The sequence below is a fragment of the Trichinella spiralis genome, assembly GCF_000181795.1.
Source record: "Trichinella spiralis strain ISS 195 chromosome Unknown Scfld9, whole genome shotgun sequence".
In the NCBI taxonomy this organism is placed as follows: domain Eukaryota; kingdom Metazoa; phylum Nematoda; class Enoplea; order Trichinellida; family Trichinellidae; genus Trichinella; species Trichinella spiralis.
Window position 1 is genome coordinate 1,857,319 of NW_003526948.1, and position 21,609 is coordinate 1,878,927.

At 36.1% G+C, this 21,609-nt stretch overlaps 4 protein-coding genes across 4 annotated transcripts; 1 reads left to right on the forward strand and 3 right to left on the reverse strand.

The window, feature by feature from the left end:
* Positions 1 to 61: 61 nt before the first annotated feature.
* Positions 62 to 5,211, reverse strand: Tsp_11598 (hypothetical protein). Its single transcript, XM_003371463.1, has 5 exons — positions 4,884 to 5,211; positions 3,915 to 4,180; positions 2,109 to 3,067; positions 721 to 1,872; positions 62 to 113 (listed from the first exon to the last, which is right to left on the reverse strand). Exons 1-5 carry the CDS (start codon positions 5,209 to 5,211, stop codon positions 62 to 64), a joined length of 2,757 nt encoding a protein of 918 aa, XP_003371511.1.
* A 2,514-nt stretch (positions 5,212 to 7,725) lies between these two features.
* Positions 7,726 to 10,115, forward strand: Tsp_11599 (cysteine protease ATG4B). Its single transcript, XM_003371464.1, has 6 exons — positions 7,726 to 7,768; positions 8,645 to 8,779; positions 8,836 to 8,938; positions 8,995 to 9,113; positions 9,212 to 9,921; positions 9,981 to 10,115. Exons 1-6 carry the CDS (start codon positions 7,726 to 7,728, stop codon positions 10,113 to 10,115), a joined length of 1,245 nt encoding a protein of 414 aa, XP_003371512.1.
* A 1,686-nt stretch (positions 10,116 to 11,801) lies between these two features.
* Tsp_11600 (zinc finger protein) lies at positions 11,802 to 14,063 on the reverse strand. Its single transcript, XM_003371465.1, has 6 exons — positions 14,050 to 14,063; positions 13,888 to 14,019; positions 12,578 to 13,762; positions 12,375 to 12,507; positions 12,094 to 12,273; positions 11,802 to 12,023 (listed from the first exon to the last, which is right to left on the reverse strand). Exons 1-6 carry the CDS (start codon positions 14,061 to 14,063, stop codon positions 11,802 to 11,804), a joined length of 1,866 nt encoding a protein of 621 aa, XP_003371513.1.
* Positions 14,064 to 14,190: 127 nt separating this feature from the next.
* Positions 14,191 to 17,430, reverse strand: Tsp_11601 (hypothetical protein). Its single transcript, XM_003371466.1, has 10 exons — positions 17,385 to 17,430; positions 17,120 to 17,182; positions 16,448 to 16,542; positions 16,211 to 16,308; positions 16,023 to 16,156; positions 15,745 to 15,954; positions 15,473 to 15,678; positions 15,331 to 15,407; positions 15,091 to 15,269; positions 14,191 to 15,017 (listed from the first exon to the last, which is right to left on the reverse strand). The coding sequence occupies exons 1-10, from the start codon at positions 17,428 to 17,430 to the stop codon at positions 14,191 to 14,193; spliced, it is 1,935 nt and encodes a 644-aa protein (XP_003371514.1).
* Positions 17,431 to 21,609: the final 4,179 nt, after the last annotated feature.

Here is a 21,609-nt window from a genome sequence, read left to right on the forward strand (position 1 = left end):
CATAATTTCAGTCGGTTCAAATGAATAAAGAAGCAATAAGTAAAGCTCAAACGAAACTTTCTTACGTATTCAAAGAAATCGAACAATAAACAGATACAGGATAAGGCCACAAGCTAAAGTTAAAATAATAATAATTCTTATTATAATTATCGTTAATGAATGATTAAAGAAATTCAGTTACAAATTAGTAATTTCTAAAAATGCGCGAAAAGAAGCACATATTATGCATTCTACTAATGTGACGGAGAAAAAATAAATTAGATGAATAATAATGTGCGCAATAAAAATACTGGCGGAGAAAAACTTATAATACCCAAGTTCAAAATATAAAGATGCTCATTAAATTATCGAAATTATTCAAAGTGTAGTAATACAGTGTTATTTAGCAAAAGTACAGTATGATAGAAAATGAAGTGCAATATATTAAATATTTAAGATAAGAAAATTGAAATTAAATATTGGATAAGAAATAAGAAGTTGCATTTTACAAAAAAAATTAAGATAAAGTAGTTTTGACATTTGTTTTATTATTTCCTGCTGTATTTCGGAAACTATTTAAAAAAATAAAGAATGATTGGCTATGCAGTTTTTATTCCATAAAGTTGGATCAGTATGAGTGTTTTATTTTGTAAAAGGCACGACAAACACTTCGGTATATATGAAAACAATTGCAATATTGGGTATTATTTGCAAAATCTTATTTCTTTTGATAAATTAGACGGCCGTGTGACATCGATTTTGCAGTTTTTATAGTTATCGTCTAAACAGGCACCACTTGTTTTCTTAGCTTTTTGACATGTCAATGCAGCAAGTTTTGCTCTCTCAGCTAACTTTGCTTCTTTCAGTTTAGCTTCTTGTTGTTCGACGCAAAATTTAGCTACCAACCAACGGTCAAACGGATCCATTTTATCATCGTCAGGTATCTGACTATTTGAACAGCAAGTAACTGAACTTTCTGTTCTGTTTTCTACAGGCTTGTACATGCCATAATTGTCTTGCATTTGTGCGCAAGAGAAAACTTGAGGGTTGGGCATTCCCCATGCTTCTCCATTTTTTACAGCCGACTGCAAAGCAGCAGCACCATTAAGCTGCTGATAACCGTTTGCTTCTTTGAAGGGAAAATGATTACGCTGAACGTAGTAAAAATCAGTTGGCTGTGGAATATGGTTCGCTTCTAGTGGTGAAGGTAAATGTAGATATCTGGCTGGTGACAAAGAATTCAACGGTCGACATCCAGAACATTGCACAAAAGGTACAATACGGTCTGATTTCATTTGCAAATGCGGATTATTGAAATTCATGGTAGCATGTGGCCCAAATACATATGGATTTTCAGAACAAAATGGCTGATGTTGTGTTGAAAAAACTTTTGGACAGGAATTGACATATATGGAATGTGGCATATACTGCGGTGCAGTAGTTCTCGTATGCATGCAAGGAGATGAGTGAATAGAAACATGAGGAAAAAAAGAAGAAGCTGGAGGTGTAGTTGCACTGGAAGAATCTGATGGTGACAGATGTGCTCCATCTGCCAGAGTACTGGCTGAGCTGTGAGTACTAAAAGACCGGCCTCGACCCGCATCTGTTACGGCTTCACAATTGTAAGATGGTAGTGGCAAACCACTGTCATGATGCATAGAAGTGAAGTAACCCTCGTGATCACACGAATAGTTTGAATCAATCGCTGAACAGTTCGAATTCACTGACGGTGATCCAGGAACCCATTGGCTAGTATGTTCCAAACGTTGCAGGTCCATAAGATGCTGTGGCTGAATATTAGAGGAATTTGCAATAGAGGAGTTGTTATTAGAAATTTTGCATTCTTCGGGGTAGTTCAGTTTGAAACCAACTCGATAAGTAGATGCATGCTTCCTAAAAAAATTACAAATAAAAGTGCTGTGAGTGGTTTTTCCAAGTAAATAGTGATTACAGTTGTAAAATAAGAATTGAATATCAAAAAACAGCTGAATACATTTTGATCCAAAATTTATCAATGAAATTATAAAGACTGAAATATGAACAATCAATAAATTGCAATCGCATAATATAAGCCGTTATCTGATAAGAATGAACATAATTGTGTCAATAAAGTAAAGTATACTACTTACTTATCGCTCACTTCCAAGGAAGTATTAGATTCAGCAGATAAGAAGGAAACAACACGAGCCTTGCGTTCACCTCCACTCATATATGCGGAATCTTTCGAACTGCGGGAACTTGGTGCTGTTTGATTTCTTTCAGCTGATTCCTGGGGTTTCACTTTACGAGAGCTGCGTCTCAACAAAGTTGCCAAGTTCATCACCTGAGAAGTTGTAGAAATTGGTATACTGGTCTTCGGTTTGCCTAGCCATATTTGTCGACTGCTTTCTTGTGATTCTTCAATAGTTTCTAGGGAATTTTCCGTACCATTTGCTATTATCTTCGACTGACTTGCAGCTGTTGGTTTGTCCACACAAACAGCAGGCTTCGAAGGAGCACTTCGAAAGCTAAATGAACGCTTAAAAAATTTGCTGATGCTGGCAATGTCAAAATGTGCCTTTGAACGATCCGATGGTTTCGATTTATATTCATCCGTGCTACTGTTAGCGCTTTTTTCTGTTGAATGCAATGCATGGATTTTTTTCGGACGACGAAGCGACAGAAACTGCTTCATGCCTCCAAGCCGTTCAGTTCGCCTTCGATAGAATGGAGCAAAATCATATAGATATTCTTTAGCCGCTGAGCATTCAAATAAATCGACCGTCTGCTGTACTGCACCGGTATATGTGTCGTCATTGTCATTTGATTGCATATTGATGGAAAATCCATCCGCAGAACGAAGACGAAGTCTCGATAAGCCTATTGCCTGTGAAGCACGACCGAAGGTACTTTTCTCAGAAAATTCTGATACTTTATGCTGATTGGTATTCATATTATTTCCAGCTGGACAAGCTCGACCATTGGCATTGATTTCTAAAGTGATGGGCTTGCACAAAGCTACCAGTTGCTGAGCTTGCTGCTCTGGTGTAGGAAGAGGCGGATCAGCACTGAAAGATGATTTACGGCGATCACGAGGTCGGCAAAAGTCCTAAAATTTTTAAATTTAAGTGTTTAATTATTTATTTCATCGATGCATCTATTAACTGCTGCTTTACATTTGAGCGCTTAAAACAAAGAAACGTCATGAGGTTATAATTTGCATCAAAGAAAGTCAACATAACTGCCTAATTTGAGACATACGTCACTTGAAGAAAAATTACAATTCCAATTGACAGTGCTTAATGAAACTGTTTATTATATTTTGTTATTTCCCATGTCCCATGTGAAATGTGCTGTTTCACATTCAGAAATCATTATCATTAATTAGTTAAAGAAATTGGGGCTTTCATAATAGCGGAATGTGGCAAACTTTTAAATATGAAAGCATAAAAATATTTCACGTCGCTAGCATGGTCGTAAAACATTGAATGTTTGCTTAAAACAGCAAAATATTAAATTGAAATGTTTGAAAATTAGAAATTAATTATACATTAGTAGAATTGCAATCGACAGAGTAAATTGACTCTCTTGGCAATATGCAGCTTTGTAAGGGCGACCGTCGCTTGACCCGCTTGCTCTGTCATCGGTCACCGATTGACTAATACAAGCTGACTAATCCGCCAAGCTAATTGATACAAGCGGAAGCAAAAGGTCGCTGGCTTAATCAGCCTTCACAACTGCATTTGGTCATGCACAATGGACACACATTCGACCAGCGGCAGCAATATGACGGGCTTTCATCGGTCAAGCATGAACAAAGCTACTCTACCGAATTGCATGCAGTTTTGAGGTCAGTGGACATTATTACAAAAACCGATTAAAAGAGAAATTATAAATAAAAATAAAATTGGTTTTAAAACATTAAAACATGCAATAAATGAAAAAGATTCACTTACCACGGAAAAGCCGACGTCATTGCTAAATGTTTCGTTTGGATCAGTTTGTACGCAAGCAGTTTGCGTTGGCTTTTTAGTATACATGGAGCTCCAAGCAATTTCGGCCTTTTTCAGTTCTCGTTGAAATTTAATCAAATAACAAGGACGAGTAGAAGGCAAAAACAAATTTGTGTAATTCATTTTTACTATCTCCCCATCATCTTCCAGTTTCATCGACTGGTAATGATTGCGCACGCTCAAAAAGCGTCTCAAACTACCAGCACTCGCTTAAACAAAAGCAAATCTTATTAACTAATATAATAATTAAATTAGTATATTAATATTTAAAAATAAAATAAAAATCTATTATAAAACAGAAACTATCGAACAGAATATGTTTTACAATAAACGACTGCAGGATGTCTATTTTGGGGAATCAAGTACAGCAAAATATCAACAAAAAGACGAACAGTTAACTTCAATATTTCAATAATAAAAATTTCAGTGAAAAATTAAAAAAAAGAATTCATTAATCCAATAGAATTAAATTTGAATTTTAAATCCAAATTGCAAATATTTTTTGCAAAAGTAAACAATCGATTACTGTAGCAATGCATGAGATGAACATTTTTGGACATTCATTATAAAAATTTCCCCATTTGAACAATCCAGTTTATAATAATGGCAATGACCGTTTATTTTTACTTTTAATTTCATTAAAATGTTGCCAATTAGCAAATTTTTGAAAAAGAAAGATGACTGAGCTATTTTTAAACTTTTCAAAACAAGTTGCATAAAAGTTTCGATTTGAAAATTAGTTTAAAGGTAAGTAATAATCAGACAGCATTAACAATTAAGTGAAAAAAGAAGCAAAGTCGAATTTTTAATTAAATATAAGAAAGATAAATCAAAAAAGCTTTATTTAGTATTTAACATTAAAATATTTTATAAAAAAAGTGAAAATCAAACATTTCAAACATGCGCACAAACCTGCATCAGTGGGCGGCAATTGTAATGTGCGACATCGGCGATGGAGATGAGCTAGGCGACTTTTAGCTTGATCAGTACGCTGATCGAGCTGCTTCAGTTGGATGTAGAAATCATTGACAAGCTGGTCGGCATGATTCCACAAAGCGGCTAACTCTCGGATCAGGTCTGCAAGAATCAGATTTGAATTTGCCCCAACATCCTCCGGTGGAAGTGAATCTTGACATGGTGTCTGATCGTCGGTCCCAACTGCTGTGGCACAAGTGCGCCGATATGTTGAAGCCGTTTTCCGTCGATGATTGAGCAGAAAAAGAGAAACTGGCGAGTTCATGGTGTAAAGTTGGTTTTTATTGTAAAAATCCAAAACAAATCTAGCTAACTGAAGAAATTAAATGGCCAGAAGGATTGTTTGACCACCGGTCAACGGTAGAAGCGGTCAGCAGCAGTGAAGAGCGGGCGATTGGGCAGGCCGACCCAATAATGCGACAGGTGTCCGTCCAGTAGTTCAGACCAATAGAATACAATCTGGTGGAAAGCAGAGTCGGTCAGGTACGACTGAAGGCATTGTAAATCTTTTTGTTTTTGGCAGTTTGTTCTGCTTGGCTACAATCCCAAAGTTCTGGAGGCAGTACAAGGGAAAATTTGCAATTTTAACTTCATACTACCAGAAGAAGAAGAAAGATTGAGTTAGTTGATAAGTTGACCGACCAGCTGTCAAGTCGAGCAGATGTGCAGGGTGAAAAGTGAAAATCGAAGGAAAAGCAACAGGATGCCTTTTTTCAAGGTCTCCTAGCGCATCTTGGTGTTGCTAGTGTGCAAAGAAGGACTAACATTACTGCTTGCTGTTGGCCGATTTTATGCAGCCGATGACGATCCGGTTTGAAATTAGAATTCACATCCTGATTATACAACATCATCATCTCAGCAAACTATAATTCATTCTTCTCTTCTTTATTCCTCCCCCTCCCCCTTTTATCTATCTCTTTCTCTTTCCATTGATCAGAAAGCGCAGCTTTTTATTTTAATAACTGCTACATTTCTTTAGCTAGGCCAAATAGCTATTGTTACAAGTATAATATCTGTTATGAACAGGTGTCGACCTGAAACAGCCATCCTGTGAAAAGAATGGAATGTTTTACTGTAGTTTATTTCTAAGAAACGTTTTGCCACAACATCAAATGATAAACAGTTTTAACAGTTGAAGTAAAACAAAATACAAAATAATAATTAATTTTACGATACAATTTAACTGTTTGATGTAATATTAGAAAGCATTCCATTTCTGTATATAATTATCGTTTATAAATGGGACGATAGCATTTGTTCAATTGAAATGTTTCACAATAAATATTTAACTAAACTGATAGGCGAAAAGTGTTTTTTTACCCATAAATTGAAATATTCATGCAATCTTACAATGCAATTTAAAGTTTTTGTTGCAAATTATTTACACGATATCTGGTATGTTATAACATCAATGAATGCATCGAAAAAGGAAAACAATACAATTGCAACAATTCGATATATGAATAAACATCTGCATTATTTCAACATAATAAACTTTTATACATTAATGCTGTTGATAATGACAAATGAAAGTTTGAAATGACAAGTATCCAATACTGATCAATAACTGGATAAATTTATTTCAAAAATAGGACATGTTCATTCCAATAGCTAGATTTTTGTCACATTTATATTTATGAATGAACTTATTAATCTTGTTAAATAATGTCATATTTAAAAATTTCATCACTTTGTTAATCAAGTAAGACGGTTTTTATTATTGATCGACTTCATATGAATAAAATAAGGAAAATAAAATGCCCTGTCAGTATGTTTAGCGAAATGAATCACTGCTTATAAAAAGAGTAGATCAAGAATTGCGCGTATCATTCAATTTCAGCGTAAATCCTTTAAATTAAGCTTATTATTAAAAACAACTACAAAGATTTGCGCAACATTTTGCACTACTAAAAGCAATATCAGCGAACAATTCAAAATTTTATTTTTATATTTATTCATTTGACATTGAATGTTCAAAATATGAAATACGGTGAAATAATATTCAAACCAATTTATTAGTTTTCTTTGTTAAGTCAATAATTAATTGCACTTCATTTTGACTTATGCAAATTTTTACAGTAGGAAAATTATTTTGTAGACATTTTTTAATACCAAAGCTTGTTATGGTTAGCATTCGTGATCAGATGTTAAGTTGTGTAACACGTGAAAGTGAGTAATTCAACTTGTTGTTAATTTAAACTGAACAAGTTTCGTGACAGATGAACAGATGAAGTAGATCCATGTGTATACTATACATACATATATTTTTACGTATAGGAAGCATTGACAAAATGGTGTTTTTTAATATATATATATATATATATCAGTTACTTGAGAGCATTTATTTTCTGTTTTGTTATTTGTATAAATTTAAATATAAATGTAAACAGTCGTTGTTATTAATTGTATTCGATTTAGCTGCTTTGATGTTGATGCTTGTGTGGGTTTCCATGTGTGCAGTAAGATAATGGAACGGAAATTCTACGAAACGCTTTGGGCGGGGTTGTTGATTTAGACAAAAAGTGAAAGCTCGCTTTGTGAACATAGCTTTTGTTGACGACGATGCATCAGCAGATGGATGGAAAAAATGATTTGTCCAACTCGCCGTTGTGTTCAGGTAATGATTTTAAATTTTCAACAATGCACATAAATGTCAATTAGAGATTAACGCTTTGAACTGTCGCTTCCTTGTTTGCATAGTCACTTTTCATCAGCATCTATGTGGTGCAGTTCAAGGTTGATTCATTTTTATAATCATTTTCAATTTATTTACAGAAAAATGACATCATTTGATTTGATGTTATATATATACATATATGTATGTGTGGGGTTGTGGGTGTATATTAATATTTCTTTGTATGATTAAACCGGCTGTTGTGTCGTGGTATTGATTGTGAATAATTTATGAAAAGAGTTGTCAAAATGGGTTTTCTCAATGTTTCGCGTTCTTTTTTGCATGTAGGCTGAAACGTGATTATTTGTGCCGTTTGATTTATGGCCGGGTTGCATTTCAATGCAGTGCTCGCTTTACTGAATTGTTGTTGCCAGCTTGACGAATTGTGCGTGCCATTTGCAAAAGTTTATTTATAATTTCCTGTTTGCATTATTGTTCAACATATGCGCATACATTGATGATCCATTTGCCCGTCCGTCGTTGCACACACATACACACAGTTTACGGTGTTCCTCTTGTATGCAGTTTTAGTGGTTGTTGTTCGTTGAAAAATTTGCATGTTATTTTCAAGCAGTTTAGAGGTGTAGTAGGTACGGGTAGAGGATAGCAGTAGAGAGAGAGAGACAGGCAGCGAACGAGGGAATTAATGCTCTCTGCTTCTAAATTTACACAAAGGACGACAACATTTCAAGTGCTCTTCTGCTGTTGTTAGCTTTTCGTTCAAGTTTCCAAATGATATTTCTAGAAAGCAGTTATTCTGTAATACTACTGCTAGTGCTGCTGCTACTACTACTACTGATAACAATAATAATTTTTACCATTTGAATAAATGAAAAAATGTTCGAATTTAATGATGAAAAATTTTCACTGCAGAGGACAGTTGGGCGATGGCAACGGACGATTGGTCATCGGATATATTCGTAGTGCCGTCGGATGTGGTTGCGGGCGGTGGCAACGAGACCAGCACGGCGTCGAAAGAGATGCGCGAAAAGTTGAAATCATTCTACAAAAAGATGCGCTACAGTAAGCGAGCGATTGGAACTGCTCGACGAGGAAATTGTGATCATCGACTGTGTTGAAGGCTTTTTCCTGAAACAATCAACATCGTTCGATTCGCATTCACCAATTTGGTTGCTTGGCAAACAGTATGCGAAGAACGGTACGACTGCAGGGGATGATTTTTGCCATGCCGTTTTCTGGACCGTTTGCTTGCAGAACCAAGACCGAACCTTCGACGGGGATTCGATGAAAACAGCGCCGTGGGAAAGTTGAGCGATTTTTTGGAAGATTTCAGAACTCGTATTTGGTTCACTTACAGGTGAATTTTCATTTTTGCATTTTTTTGCAGCGGTTTTGTTTATTGCTTATCTGCAGGCACGGATTTCCATGCATTCCTGGTACGAAGTTCGACAACGATTGTGGTTGGGGTTGTACAATTCGCAGTGGGCAAATGCTGTTAGCCGAAACGATGCTTCGGCATTATCTTGGACGAGGTCGGTGATATGAACTTCAAATTACTGATTGATATTGCAATTATTTGATTTTCATTTGTTGATATTATTAACTGTTTGATAATGTCGATAAGATTCAGATTGGCTTCTTGGTCAGAGTGGTCTGCCTGAAGATGAAGCGTTAATGCATCGTAAAGTGATTGGCTTGTTTTGTGACAATTTGACCAGTCCGTTTTCTTTGCACAACTTGGTCCAGGTTGGTCAACAACTGTTCGGTAAACAAGCTGGAAGCTGGTACGGACCGGTCAGTGTGCTGCAGATACTGCAAGTGGCGATGAACAATGCTATTGAACGGGGTCTGGTCGAAGGACTGGCCGTGCACGTCATTGGTGACGGGGAGCTGATCATCGACGACGTTGAACGTCTTGGATGTGGGCTGACCTTGGCCCCGGTTCCAAGGCGTGGTCCGGAGAATGATTTGGCCGATCGACAGCCGAAATCTTCTTCGTATTTAGATTTGAGACGTCTGACATCGGTCAGCAACGGGGATCTGCTTCCAAGTCATGATGGAGAGTCGATCGGCTCGACCGAATTTGTGGACGAGACCCGCAGCTGGAGCCGAGGGGTGTTGGTGTTGTTGCCGTTGAGACTTGGCGTGGAAAAATTTAATCAGCTCTACAGTGACCATTTGAAAAGAGTTCTGTCGACGAAATTTTGCGTCGGCGTGATTGGTGGTCGGCACCACAAATGTTATTATTTCTGCGGTTGGCATACCGACTATTTGATACGTCTAGATCCCCATTATAGTCAACCTGCTGTCGACGCTACACAGCCTGGCGTATCTCTTCACGTAACGAACATTTGCATTTTTTTTCATTTTGTCTTTTCTTTTTATTATTGGTTATATAGAGTTTTCATTGTAAATATCCAAAGAAAACATTAATTGCTGATATTGATCCGTGGTGTTCGATTGGATTTTACATCCGCAACAGGCTTGAATTGCAATCATTTTTGGCAGATATATCTGAAGTTGGTTTTGAATGATTTGCCTGTTTTATTGATACAGCTGTAAATGGATCATTATGTGAAATTTCATGGACGAATAATTTAGGCTGCTGCGTATGGATGTTCGTCACCCAAGCATCCGTTGTTTACTATATTGTCGTCTAGAAATGAAAAGCACCGAACACCGATTCGAATGTCAACGAGCTATTTGGCATCGAATTCAACGAAAAGCACCGCATTGCAGCATTTGGCAGGCAGTCGAGAGTATATTTTCGTGTAGGAAGAAGTAATTTTGGGGAAAAATGAAGAAGAAAACAATAGAATAATTATTGCTGGGTTCGAAGGTATTCATTAAAAAGCAGCCGTTCAATTCTTAAAAGCAGAAGAAATTTATTTTCAGCGCAACTAGTGTAAGATGTTTCTTATTCTGTGAATTATTTTTATCATTGAATGAACTGGGGGCAATTTTCTGAAGTAGAACCACAGTGAACCAATATGCCAAGATAGTAGTATATCTTCCGAGTATTTCAAAGCGATAAGCTTCTTTTTAGCTGTTATTCCTATGTTAATCATCATCATACCAACTATCATTAGATGATGAACATTATTATTATTATTTGTACACTCGATCGAACTTTGTTTTTTAATTTATAATATTTTCAGATGCATGCATATTTGTTGAAAATCGACATTGTTTATCTTATTGTTGCTGTTCATTTTCGAGAGCGATGACAAAGTCGAATTTTATGCTTATTTTTCATTCATACATCTTTTCTTCTTGATGCAGAATTAATAAAAATTTGAATAAATTACATTTCGTGCTCGTTATCTTTGCAATTTCACCATTATTATTTACTTACCTTGATTGGGATGAGATGCAATTAGGTAAACAAAAGGATATTACATTTATTGAAAAGGAGCATTTATTAATTAACAGTCAATCACTAACGCGTGTAATGACGTATTGTATCAAATATACAACTTGTGCATCGACAATAAAAATCATCGTACTATGTAAATGTGGGATGAAAACAAATACTATTTTATTTCTTTTCTTCGAAATACAAATATCATAATATTTATTAATGTTATTATCATCATTATTATTATTAAGAAACAGATTTGCGAAACTTATTCAGTTCAACACGATAAGAATAAAGTATTTGATGAAATATTAGGAAATCAACAAACGACGATGTTTACATAATTTAATAAGCCTTAATATAGCACATCAAAAAGGAGAAGTGGAGAATGTGAGAAACAAGAGGCAGAATTGCATCACCCGCTGGGCTTATATCAATATAAAAATGTTCATATAACAGCACCCATACATACGTATATATTCCTGCATGCAAGCATACACAGACGTGCGCATACACACACAACACACACACACACACACACGCATACATACATACACATACTGCATACATACATACATATATATATATATATATATATATTCTTTTTCATCTGTTGAAAAATATTATCAAAACATGGACAATGAATGATTTCCAAAAATTCTGCCATACAACAACTCCAAATCTGCCTTATTAATAAAATAAAGTCTGCAATATTTTCTCGGCTAACTAAAGAAACATATAAATGAAACGAGAAGAATCGCAAGCTGTTTCTTAACATTCGAAACATGATATAATAATAATAATAATGACAGTATTAATAGTAATAATAAACAATAATAATAATTAAGATAATTAAAAAGAACTATTTTTCAGAATCATCTTCAGACAACAGTTCCGGACGCAAGGCGCCAAGACACTGGGCCAAAGCACGGTTGCATTCCGTGCGACTGAAAGCCATGTGGACCAGTCGATTTTCAAAAAATAAAATTTTCCTGCGCGCATTTTCTGAATTCATCGCCAAATTGCGCAATACCAACGCGCTCGTAAAGCGAATACTTTTGGTCACTGGACCTTCATTTTCTTCCTGAGAAATTCAAAAGAATAAACAAACAAACAAACAAGCAAGTAAACAAACACAACAAAGCATTTTTTACGGGCAGATCTTTGGGCATGTTGACTAGTGTGTGACGTCGAATAGCCGACATTGCCGCGTCTGGTGCGTAACCGGGATGCGGAGGTGCACGCGGTTCGGGAATTTTACTTCGACCAGTCAGCAGCAATTCGGCTCGGCGCATAGCCGCCGCTCGAAGTACCTGCTCATTACAGTGAACTTCCTACAACACCCAGAACAACAAATAATTCACATTATTGTCGGTTATTACAAATCAATAAGTAAATAAGATATATATATATATATATATATATATATACAAACCTGAACATGGGCAACTAATGACCACTTCTTACGAACGGTGTCGTCACAATTGGCCCACATGCACTTTTGGCTGCCACCCGAGATGTGTGATTTATACACATGAATGTTAACACCTTGAGCACTTTGAAAGAGTCTAAAAATGAGCGAACAAATTTGCTTAGCACCAATTTGCAAATGGAGTGAATTATTCGATTGGAAATTACTGTTTGCACTGGTTCCACTCGCAAACGTAACGCAAAGCCGCGTTTGCAGCCATCAGTGGGGGCGGAGTTTGCCTCTGGGACAGACGAACGCTGGGCGACGTGGCCGCCAACGGTCGCTGTGCTTGCACAACCGACGGCGAGGAAGTGGCCTGACGGGCAGCCGGATTCGAGGTACAAATTATCTGTCGTTTGCGAGTGTCCACCACTTGCAACGACGAACAATGATGATCCGCATCGTCGCTGTTGGTCCTTTTGCGAGACACGCCGCCACCGTTCACTGGAACCCAGACCGCGCCGACAGTGTCCGGCTTGTTCAGCAACACATGCAAATTCTTCTGACCCAACTTGACCGTATCCGTGTCGGGCGTGGCGGCGCGTCGATTTCCATCGGCGTCGGTACCGTTCAACATGTGCCGATCTTCGTCGAACCGCCGCCGCTGCTGCTGCTGCTGCTGCTCGGGGGGCGGTGGATCGTCGGTGCCATGCCAAGGCAGCTGTGCTTCGGCTGGGTCGGCGGCGGCGGCAGCTAACGACGACACAGTGCTATTTTCGCCTTCGCTCAAATCGCCATTCGCGTTTACCGCCTTCGAATACACGGCGCCGGTGCTGCGCGCCGCGGCGGCTTTGTTCTCCACACGCACGATTCGAGCTTCGTGCGCATCGTTAGCTTCGATCAGTGACGTCGCCTCCAACGCCGGATGGCACACCTCCAGCTGACATTGGCCACTTGCGGCCGGCTGTGAGGACGACACCGTGGAACCATTCAACGATACCGCACCACCACCACCACCACCGCTGGACGACAACCTGCTGCCACTACTACTGCTGCCCGTACGACAACACGGCTGCTGCTTTTTCTTCACATTCACCGCAGGCACTGCTGCTGTTGCTGCAATGTTCACATCCTGTGAACACCCTGACGACGACGCAAACGATTCCGGCGTATTCGGCAAACTGTAACTATCAGTTGTACCGACACTGTCCGGTCGTTTCGGTTCAACACTGCTCGGCTTGTTGTTCCGGCACAACATCTGCTGCATAATCGGATGCTGCGCGGCTACGGGCGTGGGGCTGGTAACGTGATTACGTTGGGATCCGACGAAACGTATACCTTCAATTTGCAACAAACCGCTCTTGCTATTCGGACCTTCCAGTTGGCGTTGTACGCACAACGGAAATAACTGTCTGAAAATGAATGATGAAATCAAATTTTCCCACTTCCGACAACCAACTTGCATTGGATGATATACGTCACAATTTGCTGAACACGTTTCACAAGGGAAAATAAAAACAAAAGAAAAAGCAATTACCGAATCAAATTGGAGAATGTGCTAGCTGATACAACAAGCGTCTGACGACCATGCACTGCACGAGCATAAGCGGCGTACAGTTCACCACGCGAAACTATGCTATTCGAATCGGCAACACAATTTTCTTTAATCCTGAAAACACCATATCCTCAATATACAAACCTCTGTAAAAACATTCGCAAATTAAACAATAGACATATACAACGCTTGGCTTTTTTCCTTTATTTCTTAATTATACCAATCAATTTTTTGTATTCATAAAATTATAGCAAAATTAATTTCTTATTAGAAATTAGAATAAGCTTACCATTTCAACGCAACTGCTTCGACTTGCTGATCTTGATACACACTGACCGCAGGTCCTTTAAATATTTCAGGTCGTGGCATAGATCGATGCTGCAACATGGGTGATGCAGTCAACTGTCGGATATTTGTCTGAACAACAACAGGCTGAGATTGTTGCTGCTGTATTTGCTGCTGCTGCTGCTGTTGTTGTTGTTGCTGTTGCTGTTGCTGAGAAAAAATCACCGTTGTTGAAGTTGACGGTACGGATTGATAACGTGAATTTGGCAGCCTAACAGTGGTGCAGTTTATAACAGAGGTACGGATAGACCCCGAGGACGATCCGGCAGACTGAGTGGCCAACGGCGACGGTGTGATAGGCCTGGACCATCGTGCGTTTTGCACTTGACCAAATCTTGGCGCCATATCACTACGATACGGCTGACCAGGCGGCGGCGCTGCATTCACATGCTGGTGCCTTTTGGCCATCTCAACAATTTGCAAACCTACCAGACCAGCTGGAGCATATGTAGATGCTTCAACCGTAACCAAATCAACTAATGTTGCTAGTATGGAAAAAAATACAAAATGAGCACACGATGATACATTTTTTTGCAAATTTTTGTCACTGAGCTTACCAATTGCGGAGGGCTGTTGAACAATCAAATCGCACACTGCCTCGCCCATTTGGGACAATGATAACATGCACTCCAATGTATTCAAGCAGATCAGTACGTCTTTGACAAGTAAACCGTTCACTATGCACCTGATCACATCACTGTCCACAAATTCCAGCATCACCTGCTTATTTTCAGCGCAACTGCACAAATGACCAACCACTTCGATTTCTAAACACAATTAATAACAAATTCAAAAAATAAGTGGGAAATAAAAGCAAAAACAACAACACAATTCACTCACGTCGAGATAACCGCATGCGATCCTTGGACTGCAAGCCTGAGTAGATGCAAGAAAACAGCAGCTGCGTGGTCGGCGTTTCGATAGAATCTAATCGCCACGTCGTTGCCATGAAAGCCATCAAATCGGACGCGTAGCTTACTAACTGACACAAATCACTGTGAATGCCGACCAAAATGAGTCTGCATAATGTTAAAATGTATTATTTAAATATATTTCAAAAAATAACAACAAACAACTCACGTGACCAAGGCTTTGCACGATGCCAACACTTGAACACAGTTTCTTTGCATGGAAAAATTACGTAAAATGCAAAATACCTCAAATAATTATAACATTAAATTGAAACGATTACACATATCACTTGGCATTTAAATATATCTACCTGCTGAATGCGTTTCATTATTTCGCGCTTTATCTGATCTTGGTCTGAATAAGAAATTTCACATTCGCCTACAACTGCCGCCTCGTCCGGGCCCAACAGTTGGCGTACTTTGTCATCCAAAACGTGCTCGTTCCAAAATTCGACAAAACGCCGATTGGTATATTTCAGCCACTGGCCAAAATACACCGCACGATAAGAGCCAGGACCTGAAAATATTTTCACATTTACAACAATGTTTCCTAAAAATGAAATTTCACTAAAATTTCAACCACCTTCTTCGAAAATGCCCACATGCGCAAGCAACAAACTAGCCAACTGACGAAGATTAATGTCCTCAGCTGTAACACCACCTCCAAAAGAGATCAGCATCAACGTGTTAACAGCAAAATCCACTTCATTCGGCAAACCGGACTCCAAGCTTCGAACAAAATTGACCGCTGTCGGAAGACAGTTAGCTTGATATTTCGCACCAAAATTAGCAACTAAAATTTGTATAAAGTTTCAATAATAAAAGAAAAAAAAAACACATAAATAAGTATATTCAACTCACTTGAATTATCATAATAACGACTATTAAAGCCATAACTAGATGATACTTTGCTACGAGAACGGCTATAACTACTATCATCTTCGTCGTCTGTATCAGTACCAAATGTAAACTTCTGCTCAAAACGGGCCAAATATCTAATATGCATAAAAATAAACGTCCATCAATTTTCAAATCATTTTCCCACTTACCGCATATATATCATTCGAAGAGCATAATCAGCCCCAACGCAATCATCACCCAACTGTACTGATGACAATACTTCGTGCCATTTGTTATGCGTTGAGACCTGCAATGAGTATATATATATACAGTAGAAATGAAAATATCGCAGATTTTATATTTAATAACCAAAGAGTTCTAAGTTATATGCAAAGTAAACATCATTTACCATCTGTCATTCGAAGAAAAACAAAATATATACACACAAACGTACATATATATAAATACTCAGTATTCCACAAATAATATCGCCATTTCTCCATGAACGTTCGTTCGCTCATAACATTTAGATTAATTGAATCTTTAAATATATATATAAAGACTTAAATGCCTTAGTATATGTTTTAAAATGACGCATTTTACTTGAAAATATGCTTAGTAACATCCATAAAATATCCTATTCTACAAAAATAAACAAAAGAGAACTACAAAATCATATTTTAAAAACAATATTGAATCCAGTCAATGTCCAGCTGTAAATCATAAATTAAATTGCAACTAAGAAAGCAAATTTTGAAAGCAATATATTAAATAATAAAACATAATAAACATAGTGCAACGAAACAACTTGTAAAAATCCGACTTAAGACAAATCTCCACGGCAAGGAGGAGATTGTAAAGCTATTTTTCAAACTTGAAAAAGTTCTTTTGTTATAGATTATTTTTAACCCAATTTGTTTAATATTTCTCATTTAGTATTATTTATTTTCTATTTACCTAAATAATAAAATATCATTGAATAATCTGTCTCACCGGAAACAAATTAGAGACAACATCCTGTCAACGTATTAAGCTTGGTTGTTTTTGTATAATTAAAATTCAACACGATTAACTTACGAAAACTCAAAAATTGCTTCAGTGCAAACAGCTTTATCTACCTCTTAGTAAATTCATATCTAGATCTTTCCTATTGCTACCTCTATTGCATGGAAACGTTTTCACTGAAAATTACTTTTCACCTTTTGTTACTTTCAATTTCCATTACTAAAATGCCACCCAATTGTTTAAACTGTTCAAACTTCTCACATAATAATTACTTTGACTATAAACATGATGAATTATTTAACCCTTATTATCACTTTTTCAATTAGCGGAACTCCATTCTTATTTTATCAATTACATTTCTTGCTGATTACATTTTACCTCTTCTTACACAGGATAATAAAATATGCTCAACAATATCTACCATAATTACAAACCTGATAATGTGCACGCAAAACCTGATAATAATGATAAATGACTATAATATAAAATATTTTGAAAATGCAATCATTATATTTATAGTTTTTCAGTCAAGAAATCGTTCAGGAATTAATGACAAGCAAGCATATCTCAAACAACGGCATACTGTAATAAAAATTGGTCAACAAAAACTGACCACTGTTTCAACGTGAAAATAAATTAACGAACAAAAACTAAAAACTAAAACATAATAGTAGCAATAGCAACAAGTTAGTGCCACCCACGCGCTTGCTCGATTGCACAAGCGATGTGTCACCAAGGAACAGACGGTGGTCAAGGAAAACGAGAAAATGAAAATTTGAACCATAACCATGTCAAGTGTCTATATCCAAGGACGACCCAATCGCGAAATGTGATTTCAAACGCGCGCTTTACTGTAGTTTGCACGATGAAATGGAATAAGGCATGCCAGTGATAACAACATGAATAAATCATTTCACCTTAGACCAGCCACCAAGTTGAGTCACTTGACGATATAATGCAAACAGGTCGATTGGACGTCCATTGATCATCGGTACCGTGTGAGGTCCACCTCTAAAATTAAAAATTTATTCAAATAAAAATAAACGCAAACGGAAATTCAAAATATGAAATAAAGTGATTAAAGTATAAAACAGTTACGCTTTCCGACAGAGGAACGACTGCAACTGAGCGTTGAAAGCTTTCCGCTGCTTGTACAGATGCTCGTCGTCATCGTAGAAAAGTTCGTTATAATTAATTATGTCGCTCATGGATAGAATATGTCAATGGTCAGCGGCGAATAAAAAATCGCCGCTATTCTCTGCACAGCCAAATAATGCACTTCTTCTTGATTGGCATAACAGCTGATTATGTGAAATTAAAAAGAACCGAGCCGGCGTCGAACTCTTAAGTAAAATTACATAACATTTTCAGACATAAATAAATAAATAAATAAACATATGTATACATATATGCATAAATTTATACATGCATAACATACATCATAGATTATACATACATATCTATCTATCTATGGATATATAACTATATATATACATACATATATATCTATGTATATGTATATATGTATGTATGTATGCATGCATATAAACAACAGCAACAATATGGATGCATATGAAAAGAGAAAAAAAGAACAAAATTACAATATTATTGCAATTCACAGAAAAATATGAAGATCAGAAATTATAAATAAAGAAAAAAATACAAAAAGTCAAGAAAACCAGCGCCAAACGCACGACCTGATTGGCCAACGCGACAAATGAGAAAAAGAAGCGGTGCGTCGCTTCAGAGCCGGTCGCGTGCGTCAGTTAAGCCGGCTGACGGCTAGTTAGCCAGCGCGACGTCGCTCCAACGGAACGGCCAGAGCAGCTAGCTTTGGAAAAAGTCTTTTAAGCAGAGAAAAGTGACGCACATGGGTAGGCCAGAGGAAGACGCGTTCAATAGCAGACAGAAGTCGGCTTCGATCGCACGCACGCGCTAGGTTCATTGCTTCACAAAGTCAACAGGCGAAAGCATCAGAGAAGCGGGCGCCTGTGGGCAAGCGCACTGGACAACCTAGCACCCACACAGCCAGACACTAGCGAGCAGAAACGCCAAATCAAACCAAAACCAAACCACTGCACGTCCGTCAACAGCCAAAACCACAGGCCAGTACGACTTACGTCTAGCCAACCTGCGCATCATATTATTGTAGCAATAGCGGTTGACAACACTTTCTTGTTGATTTTTTCTCCTTTTATACTTATTTATTTTTTTATCAAATACTAGAATATTTATAAAAATATTAATAAGCGCATAATGTGTTTTTTATCTGAATATTTGCAGAAATATACGAAATGACTTTTTCAACATGTGGATTAAAAAGTTTTTTTGCAGTAATTTCCCACAAACTAGCAAATGAAAACAGGAGAGTTTTCTTCATCTGTGTATCAATTTGGATACACTTCGAGACAATAAATTCTTGCAATTAATTGCTGCTCGTTACCCAGACAACTAACACCCAAGCAAAAGGTATACTGTAAATATACAGGATACTCTCTTATTGAATTATATTGACCTGAATTTGATATTTAATGAACAAATAACAAACTAACAGTTCATCGTTATTTAATACTTTTGAATAATATTATTGCTTGACACGTTTATTCACTTTAAAAATTCTTCAAATCACTTTTGACTTCAATACAGTATTACTAAAAGACAATAATTGAAAAAACAATTTCCATGATTGTCGTAAACGAAATTTCATTTAAGATAAAAATTATAATGAACAATTAATATTGCATTTCATGAGTAAATGTGACATGCAATACTTTTCTTTAAAAATAACAAAATAGTAAAATAAAAATTCAAACAAGATTGAGTATTCTTTTATATAAAATATATAAAATGCAAAATATACATTGCGGAAAATTATTTTTTAACAAATTCTAAAGTATCCATCAATATTGTACATTACTTATATATTGATTTTAATTATTTACACTGTAGTATAAACAATCGGTATCCAAATAGTGGAATACAAAAAACATAAATAAATAAATAAAGGGTAAACGTAATCTAAAATAAAATTAAATGAGAAAATATCATATTAAATTCACGAATGCCACTGTGCATTTGAATTCGCTTAAATGTAAAAAATTGGTTTTACCTTAATTTGATGAAGCATAGCCAGAGTATTATCTGACTTCCTTTACGCGCGTAAATGAATTAATGAAATAAGACTTTTGCAATGTCATGATGAATTTCATTTATTTTATTTAACTGCGTTATAAGGAATTCATTTTACATAACTTCCATATTAGAAATTCATTTTACGTTCAACATGCATATACACATTGTTTTCGAATTAACAAGCTATACACACTCTGCTGAACAAAATATGAAATTAGTTTCATGCTCATATAAACATAATTTAAGTAATATTTTCTGGAATTTCTGTTCCTAAAAAATAATACAACTGATTTTTCCACGGAAGGAAAATTACCTGATTTTCAATCGAAACAACAGCTTCTTAGTTAAGCATGTATAGTAGAAAATATTAAAAATTGTTAAATACCATTAAAATCAAAATAACATCTATCCGTACAGTTGAACAATTTGTAGTTCTATGTAAATTAAAATATTAACAAATAATTAATTAAGTTAAAAGCGTTGCCAAAACGTTTCAACTTCATATGTAATGAAGGCTACAAAATTCGAAAAATTACTAAAAAAACAAAAATATTTTTGACACAAATAAAAAAGCATTTTAATTTCAAGTAGCTAACGCAACTAAATATCACGACTTATTCGGAGGTTCAAAATTATCGAGAAATGTTTCTTGCTTAATAGCATAAATTGTGTAGAAGTAAATTGCCAAAGCTGAAGTCCCAAGAACTAAGCCAACCATGTTGCTGCGTTGACGTGCCAAACGATTTCGACCCACCCTTTCAGCTGTAGTTTGATTCAGAGTGTTCATAAAATACTTTGCCAATGGATCAGTTTGTGGGTTTGAATTTTCCATCTATGTCAAATAAAAAAATAAAAGCACAGCACAAAAAATACGCAACAGAAATTTGTAATACGGAATATAAAACCAAAATAAAAAATTTTTAATGTTAATCTCAAAAAATAACCATAGCTTACCTTCAAGAAAGATTTCGAAATATAAAAAAAAGTAATATCAAAACAAAACAAATCCTCAGAGCCTTATTGGATACTGTATTTTTCAATAAAAATGAGAAACATTTTTTATATATAAAGTAGCATATATTTACAATTGATAATTGTACATTTTTATATAATAAAATTTAATATGGCTGCACTCTAAATTATTTTGATACGTAAACAAATATGTGCAGAAACTTTGAAATTCTATTTTGGGACTAGATCAAATGCAGCTTATAATGAACAATTTAAAATATTTAAAAATAAATTGATTTATTAAATTTATATAATATTATTATTAAATTAATTTTATGTCCAATTTATTCTTTAATGCTTGGTCATAAAAGAGACATGTATACATATAAACATATACATAGGATACAGTAATCCTTTTCAATGTAGTTGTGAAAGAGCATAATAAATTAAAAAATTAACATATTTACAAAATTTATTGTTTTTTTTATTTTATTTTATGTTTAATATGTTATGCTGAGTA

Coding starts and splice junctions, on each gene's coding strand:
- Tsp_11599 (XM_003371464.1), top strand. CDS start 7,726: ATGACATCATTTGATTTGATGTTATATATATACATATATGTAT. Junction 8,939..8,994: donor CGTATTTGGTTCACTTACAG/GTGAATTTTCAT, acceptor GCTTATCTGCAG/GCACGGATTTCCATGCATTC. Junction 9,922..9,980: donor AGCCTGGCGTATCTCTTCAC/GTAACGAACATT, acceptor TTGGTTATATAG/AGTTTTCATTGTAAATATCC.
- Tsp_11600 (XM_003371465.1), bottom strand. Junction 12,508..12,577: donor GAGTGGAACCAGTGCAAACA/GTAATTTCCAAT, acceptor GCTCATTTTTAG/ACTCTTTCAAAGTGCTCAAG. Junction 12,274..12,374: donor CATTAGTTGCCCATGTTCAG/GTTTGTATATAT, acceptor TGGGTGTTGTAG/GAAGTTCACTGTAATGAGCA.
- Tsp_11601 (XM_003371466.1), bottom strand. CDS start 17,430: ATGGTAGATATTGTTGAGCATATTTTATTATCCTGTGTAAGAAGAG. Junction 16,309..16,447: donor ATTTATATATATGTACGTTT/GTGTGTATATAT, acceptor TACTCATTGCAG/GTCTCAACGCATAACAAATG. Junction 15,408..15,472: donor TAATGAAACGCATTCAGCAG/GTAGATATATTT, acceptor TAATTATTTGAG/GTATTTTGCATTTTACGTAA.
- Tsp_11598 (XM_003371463.1), bottom strand. CDS start 5,211: ATGAACTCGCCAGTTTCTCTTTTTCTGCTCAATCATCGACGGAAAACG. Junction 4,181..4,883: donor ATTGCCGCCCACTGATGCAG/GTTTGTGCGCAT, acceptor CTTTTGTTTAAG/CGAGTGCTGGTAGTTTGAGA. Junction 1,873..2,108: donor TCCTTGGAAGTGAGCGATAA/GTAAGTAGTATA, acceptor TAATTTTTTTAG/GAAGCATGCATCTACTTATC.